Below are 7,500 nucleotides of genomic sequence, written 5' to 3'. Positions count from 1 at the left end.
CTTTGTTGTTATTTGAAGCTTTTAACATTCAATTTCACCAAATATTTCAACAAATGTCATTGACATACAAACATACATACATATCAAAATTGTTTATTTCAGGAAATATACATGATAATGGAACAAGGGTAACATATTCATTGACATAGATCTAATACCATTTCCTAAAATGGTGTACAATGTATAGAGCTGGAGTATTAATTTGAACAGTGAAGTTTCAGACTCTGTCACAGAATGTCCCAGAGGTAATAATGATATTAATGTTGACGACGATGATGATAATGATGATGATGATGACGATGATGATGATGATGATCATGATGACGATAATGATGATGATGACGATGATGATGACGATAATAGTGGTGGTTATGTCAGTGATGGAGACAACGACGATAACTACAGTGGCAATGATATTAATAATAATAATAATAATAATAATAATAATAATAATAATAATAATAATAATAATAATAATAATAATAACAATAATAATAATAATAATAATAATAATAATAATAATTGATTTATAGATGGAATGAAGATGACATCACTCTGGTCTTTGTTATTGTTTTTTGACATCCTTGATTATGAGTAATTCTCACTGAACTGTATTTTCCAGACAATAAAAGTTCATGGTTACACAGAGTTTTGTGTGTTGGTTCGTTATACTTCCGGATGGCAATGTTGTGAGCTTCTTAGCCAAGCTCATACTATCTATATGTACTAAACCTTGTGTCAAGGTTTGTTTGTTTCTTGTAATTATCTATGTCTGATCACACTAACCTTCAAGTAAAAGATATTCCAGCTCAAAATCAGCATTGACACTCCTTTCAACCTGCGGATTTAAATCGAGTGCATATCATTCAACTAATAATCAAGATATTGTCACCATCTGAAACTAATTTCTTTCATTACAACAACATAAAAACAAACAAACAATTGATTGAAACAAAACACCAGAAGCCTAAATAGCCACATGAATATTGTTTTTAATAAGCTGACAAATTTTAAAAAATAATCATGTAAACTCCCCTTGCCCACCAAAAAAACAAAGATAAAACCCACAAAAGCACTCTGGATATATTTTTAGTAATAAATAAAAGGAATCAAACAAATACGCAGAAAAACAAATAGTTGGAATCACTGCAAGATAACTTGATCACAAAATTCTTCAAAGATGGAAGCTGCAGCTATCAAGAGGAAGATCAACCACAAAAAGAATGTAAGCATACATACCTCCTCCAGAAGAATGTTATCCAGATCGTAAGGGGAGGTAACGGCCTCCACCAACCAGGATTCCGGTGTGTCCATTTTGAGTGTCAGCAGAGACTTCTGAGGCATGTCAAGGAAACGGGCAGATGGGCCATCACTCAACATACCCTCTGAGTTGAAAGTGACCTCCGGCTCGAGGACGTAGCGGTAGAAACTGTTGAAGAAATAATGGAGTGAAGAAAATCAATCAAGCATATGGATAGATGAAGGAGTATATAGGAATTGATGAATGATGATGATGATGATGATGATGATGAAGATGATGTTATTGATGATGATGATGAGGAGGAGTAGGAGGAGGAGGAGGATGATGGTGATGATTATTAGAAGAACAATAATGATTTTAACCGTCCCTATTTATAGCAATGATATTAGCCTCAATGAAATATCTGCATCGAAATTTCACAATGTTATCAAACTACATAAATATTTGATATGAAAAAGCATATACGGGAGGAACTGGTTTAAAATAAAATCCATTAGAATTGAATTTTGACTGTTATAAATTGAACGTAATCATGACCTTCGAAATACCTCTTCAGTGGCATCTCAGACAGCTTGTCCACAGGATTGAGGTAGATACGGATGTCAACATTGGCAATTTCCTTCATGACCATGAGGATAGATGACAATTTCTGTGCCTCTGACGACACTGGATTGACAATTGCCTCCACGGTGAAGGCTGGAATCTTGGAGTCTGCCTCCAACTTGATAACGCTGTCAGAATTGATTGGTAGGAGGGGTAAGTAAAACCAAAATAAAGTGTGTTGAAACATTTTTGCTTTGACTTTAGATTCTATAAGGAAGAATAACAAAAGCAGACTGTCTATAAGCAGCTAACAAAAAATATATGTATATTTTTGAGTTTGTAAAGCAAAAATTCTGTATAAACCCTAAATATATTATTTTCAACCTTATTCTACTAATTTGGTCATTTTAAAATGCTTTAGAATTGGTTGAGTGCAATTCAATTTGTCTATTTATATCCATTTCTGAGAAAAATAAACACCATATTTTCAATAACTTTCAACTAATTTTTTTTTTTTTAAATTCAAATGTAGAGCAAAGAAAATCCAACTTTGGCCAAATTGACCCCAACAATCTGTATAAATACTGATTAAATTTGTATTAGTCTGTAATAATTTACCCACTAAACTCAGCCGTAGTTTGCTTATCCTAATGGATTAGGTTTTGCATTGTAATGCAAATTTGGTTGGTTTCTATATTTTCATTAGGCAAGGCTTTCAATCCTCTAAAATTCGCAGAATTATGAAATGTTGGATCCATTTTCAGAGGGTCATGATCATTCAAACTGTATGAAAATGAAAGGTAACGCCAGACTACAACATTTTGAAGTGTTCTTTAAAATTCTTGTGAGGAAAAATTGTTGATTTTTAAAGTTAATTATGGAATTTTTGTTTAATTTTCAGGTAGGCAGGTCTATTATAATGAACAGTTTATTATCCTTCTAGACTAATATCTTTTCAAGATTATAGTTGTACAAGATAAATATCTTACATAAGGAGTCATAAGAAGTCAAATACGGTTAGATAGTTATAGTATAAGAAATTCATGTAAATAACTCTTACCTATGAATATCCCCTTCATATTCCACTTTGTGCCTCTTCTCTTGTTTACTCTTAGACAACAACAAGTTGAACACTTTCATGACAGCATTGCTGGTCCTGGATTTCAAAGGGACAAACAAAAAAAAATTCATCGTTTTTCATTGCATCTATTACTTGCTAAACTTCACTCTCCCCAAAGGTTTGCTAGTTTTGAAAAAAAGGTGAAAAGTTTTTAGTATTAATCCAACTACATTCTCACAAAAGAATTTTACAATTTGAAGTTTATAAATAATTTAATCAATTTTTTTTCCGAGTTCTGTCTCAAATTCTGCCTCTGAGGCAGAAAATTTCAATTCAATGCTGAGAACGAAAACTTTTACCAAACCCCCAACATATTGTATATCATTCTTTTGGACATTATATCATATGATGAAGACCAAAGACTTGGCGACTACATATCTTACTTCTCATTGTCTGTAGAACCCTTGAGTCGTTTGATTGCCTCCATTATACTGCCAGCTCCCCGGTTGAGAGCAACTTTTTCTAACAAGTTGAAATCCTCCATTGACATTTCTTCTTCTTTTCCTAACGGACCCAGAATCTTGTATTGATAGAGTGGAAGAAGAGGATAAACAATTATAATATGTTATTTTGTATTGTCCAATAATTTTTTATTTTTTTTAAGATAAAACAAAACAAAATGTAGAGGGTTGTTCTTCCAAACCATTAATCTCTTGTGAGCAAGATGTCAGAAAAACAAAAGGGGGAAGATGGAAGGAGTTGGGTCTTTTAAGATGATCCAATAGTTAATTAAGTATTTTATCCAATCTTTATTTCACATACGGGCATTTAAATTTTCATCTTTAGGGGTACTGAAATTTTATTGATTGCAATCTTCTTAATTAGCTTAATGAGAGAGAGAGAGAGAGAGAGAGAGAGAGAGAGAGAGAGAGAGAGAGAGAGAGAGAGAGAGAGAGAGAGAGAGAGAGAGAGAGAGAGAAAGAGAGAGAGAGAGAGATACGAGAGAGAGAAAGAGAGAGAGAGAAAGAGAGAGAGAAAGAGAGAGAGAGAGAGAGAGAGAGAGAGAGAGAGAGAGAGAGAGAGAGAGAGAGAGAGAGAGAGAGAGTATTAAAAGAAAAATAAGGGTGAAGGGCTATTAAAAATAATGTTGTACGTGACAAATCCCATCCTATGCTTATTTTGTTTTAAATGAAATAAAACAGAACTGATGATCAGCATTCATCCCTGCTTAAAACAAATAGTTCCCAACATTTGATGCAAGTATACTTACAGCTCCGTTGGTGACAACAGCCCTTTCCCCGTGTTGAAGGGAGAGAACTCCAGATGCATATGTCTGGTCAATCTTGAGGAAATTGCCAGTTTGTGCATCAAAAGCTTTCATGTAAGCATCCATGTCCATTCCCTGAGTGTCATGACGTATAGAAGAGACAGGGTAAATATGCATTATTTCTACATTTATATTGCCTATAATCTAATCAGCAATCTTTAGAACCATTGTGAAGATCTGACAAATGTTTTTTTTCTCTCTTCACATTACTTCATTTGACAAACATAATATAATCAATGTAGCAATGACTATGAAAAATGTTTTTTTCTCTTTTTGGGGAAAATTTTTGTCTGAAATCAAAGCCCTATCTCCACTGAGTAAAAATGTTTTTGAATTTTGAAAATCCATTCATAAATAAACAAGTTATGCAGTTTCAAAGGTGTCATTTATTTGGATGACCTGCAAAGAGGAAAAAAACGTGAAAATATGGGACGCTTTTTCGGCATTTTTTTAAAACTTTGGTTGTATCTTGCGTAATAAGTGGATTAAAAGATTGAAATTTGCCAATTTTATGGCAAATTTGATAGAGAATATGATGAAAACATTAGAAGAGTTCTAACTTATATATAAACACACTCACACACACACACACACACACACACAGAGAGAGAGAGAGAGAGAGAGAGAGAGAGAGAAGAGAGAGAGAGAGAGAGAGAGAGAGAGAGAGAGAGAGAAAGAAGAGAGAGAGAGGAGAGAGAGAGAGAGAGAGAGAGAGAGAGAGAGAGAGAGAGAGAGAGAGAGAGGAGAGAGAGAGAGAGAGAGAGAGAGAGAGAGAGAGAGAGAGAGATTGCGTACGTAAACAAAAGAAATATAGAAGGAAAAGAGAAATTGGACAAGGGGACAAAGGTTACTGATAGAACGTGACTTGGAACACAATAATTAAACCCATGCTGAGATTGTAGATCATATTGCAATCGAAAACATTTAACATTATAATTTCTTAAATTATTGTAAATTAAACAGTCAAATTATCAGCTGTTTATTGAACCCAAACGCAATGGCAGACGATAAACACCCCTCTGCCAGTGAGACTGCGCAGACATTTTGACTAGTCATGAACTTTAAAACGAGGTCAACCAATCAGAAAGCGCTTTGCCACGACTCACTCAGCCGCTGTTTGGTGCCAAATCGTTTTGAACTTGTGATTCGGGCTGTAGGGGGGCAAAATGGCTTTGTCTTTAATAATGAAGAGCAAATTAGGATGGTGTTTTGTAAAATACGGGAAAAGTACTCGTCATATTCATATGAAATTTTACAACCTAAAAGAAATGTTCATGTATTACCTTGTCAGCGACAAAACCTACACGCCCGGTAGTTTTAGAAATATTTTACTCCAAAGAGTAAAAATCTATTTTTAACGGTCTTCTGGTAATCGTACGAGTTTTGTCGCTTGACATAATCTAAAATGACCTTTTTTCTAACTGTGTGCCAACTTTCAGTCATATTCATCGATAAACAGCGTCGTAATTAATTTTAAAAATAGAATATACCAAACGGCTTCGTCCCATATTTTGTCGCGAATTTGGGCACTTCGTGAGCGAAAAAGAGGCCCAAAGATTTGTGCGGGATAGTCATTGAGTCATTGCTAATCAATGACATTTTCACATATTTTTTTAAAATCTGTAAGTAGAATGCCAGTTATCAATACTATCCTTTAATTTATCACCATATACAAAATGTTTTACACGACTTCATAAAAGTGTATAACTGATTCGAAGAATTTTGTTTTGAATCAAGAAAATAAGTTTTCAAATCATAATTTTTAAGTATTACATAGTTATGATTACAACTGACTATGCATTCTAGGAGATTGACAACAATTTTTTTTTTCATAACCATTTAAAAACATTGAACAACATTTATTTATGCCTGCCTTGATTACTCAAAAACACATTTTAAAAAGGCATTGTTTGCCACAGGCCTCACAGACTATACCGTTCAGTATCATGAAATGACATACATGTACTTCCAAATCTCTCAGTGTCTTGGTTCCCTTTCTCAGCTCCTCCACATTCTCCTCTTTCACAAGCTTGGTCACCAAACTTTTTGCAAGAGGCAGGGACAGAGTTTCTAGAGCAACATGGACAGCTCTATTGATGAGATTCTTATCCAGTGACGTCTGTGACGGGTTGAAAATGAGACCCAGTCGCATATGGTTGGATGTTTTCTGAAAGGAAATCATTTCAAATAGGTGATCTTCAGCAATGAAATATTCATTAACAAAATGAAGCAAACTGCTTCAAACCAGATATTGTGAAAAAGATTACCCCCCCCCCCCCCCCCTCATAGTATTGCAGTTTCAAGAGTATTCTGTATATTTTGTCCTTTAATGAATTAAATGTAATATTTTTCTTTTCTTTCAAAAGATTGGAAGCTGCATTTTGGAATTTCATAACTTCTAAATGGCATTATATTTCCAAATATTACATCAAACAAAAGTAAGTACATTCGAAGTGTCAAGAACATTTCAACAAAAATCTAGGGTGAGTAAATTATAAACAGACCACAAGTTGTGTAAAAATTCCGAGTTTTGACATCTTACTCACCAAGTGTCTGATAGCACTATACAAAAGGTCTCTTCCTTCAACTGTCTCCAAGTCAGTTGCAACCCATAAGGTCACAGGCCGTACTGTGTCTTCATCTGGGAAAAAAAAGAAAAGAAGGAAAAAGTTCCAACATTAGAGTGAAAGCCAAAGAAAAGAACTATTTTTCTCATTTCCGATTTGTGGTTTTGTGGTATGACACTTGCCTTTAGATTTGTGCAAAGAATAAATAAATACATAATACTATTTTAGGACACCAAAATTTTGATTGGTCTCAAATTTGTAGTTTGGAAGATATATTTGTTTTAATTATCTTTTAAAGACTGAAATAATAAAATCCTTAAATATCTTTTTTAGAAATATATACTTCAAAATATATTAATAAATGAAAAATCAATAACTAGCCCTACAAAAATAACTCCAAGAAATATCATTAAAACCGATTACTTCCAAAAAGATATCAACAACAATTAAAATGATAAGGTTGGTGAAATAATTCATTTGTCCTACTGGTGAAGTTGACTCTTAAGTTTATAATTATTTGTGCAAATTAAACAAATACTCTATTATTTATTAATCATTCAATCATTGAACAAACAATACACTCAAATATCAACTACATTACTACTCCCAAAATTTACCTTTCCTGGTGATATACTTAGTCTTGTGGCATACAAATGCTGTCAGCGTCTTGTCGTCAATTGAAGCAGCTTGAGCAGGCGTCAACTTCTTCATGTCATCTCCTTTGATATGGAAATAAAACAAT

At 33.6% G+C, this 7,500-nt stretch overlaps 1 protein-coding gene across 5 annotated transcripts in view; it reads right to left on the bottom strand.

Moving 5' to 3' along the window:
- Positions 1-7,500, bottom strand: part of LOC144981006 (UDP-glucose:glycoprotein glucosyltransferase 1-like) — a 60,600-nt gene that overhangs the window by 19,303 nt on the left and 33,797 nt on the right. For all 5 annotated transcript variants that reach the window (XM_078929057.1, XM_078929054.1, XM_078929055.1 and 2 more), the window contains exons 20-28: positions 7,376-7,477; positions 6,738-6,832; positions 6,152-6,358; positions 4,135-4,266; positions 3,308-3,444; positions 2,865-2,960; positions 1,810-1,992; positions 1,240-1,429; positions 787-838 (exon numbers count right to left, since the gene is read on the bottom strand). In XM_078929057.1, the coding sequence (XP_078785183.1) occupies positions 787-838; positions 1,240-1,429; positions 1,810-1,992; positions 2,865-2,960; positions 3,308-3,444; positions 4,135-4,266; positions 6,152-6,358; positions 6,738-6,832; positions 7,376-7,477 (1,194 nt within the window). The remainder of the gene's footprint in view (positions 1-786; positions 839-1,239; positions 1,430-1,809; positions 1,993-2,864; positions 2,961-3,307; positions 3,445-4,134; positions 4,267-6,151; positions 6,359-6,737; positions 6,833-7,375; positions 7,478-7,500) is intronic.

Source organism: Berghia stephanieae, chromosome 10 (assembly GCF_034508935.2).
Source record: "Berghia stephanieae isolate SIO BIC M18660-M18661 chromosome 10, UCSD_Bste_1.3, whole genome shotgun sequence".
Taxonomy (NCBI): Eukaryota; Metazoa; Mollusca; class Gastropoda; order Nudibranchia; family Aeolidiidae; genus Berghia; species Berghia stephanieae.
This window is presented reverse-complemented; position numbering and strand designations above follow the sequence as displayed.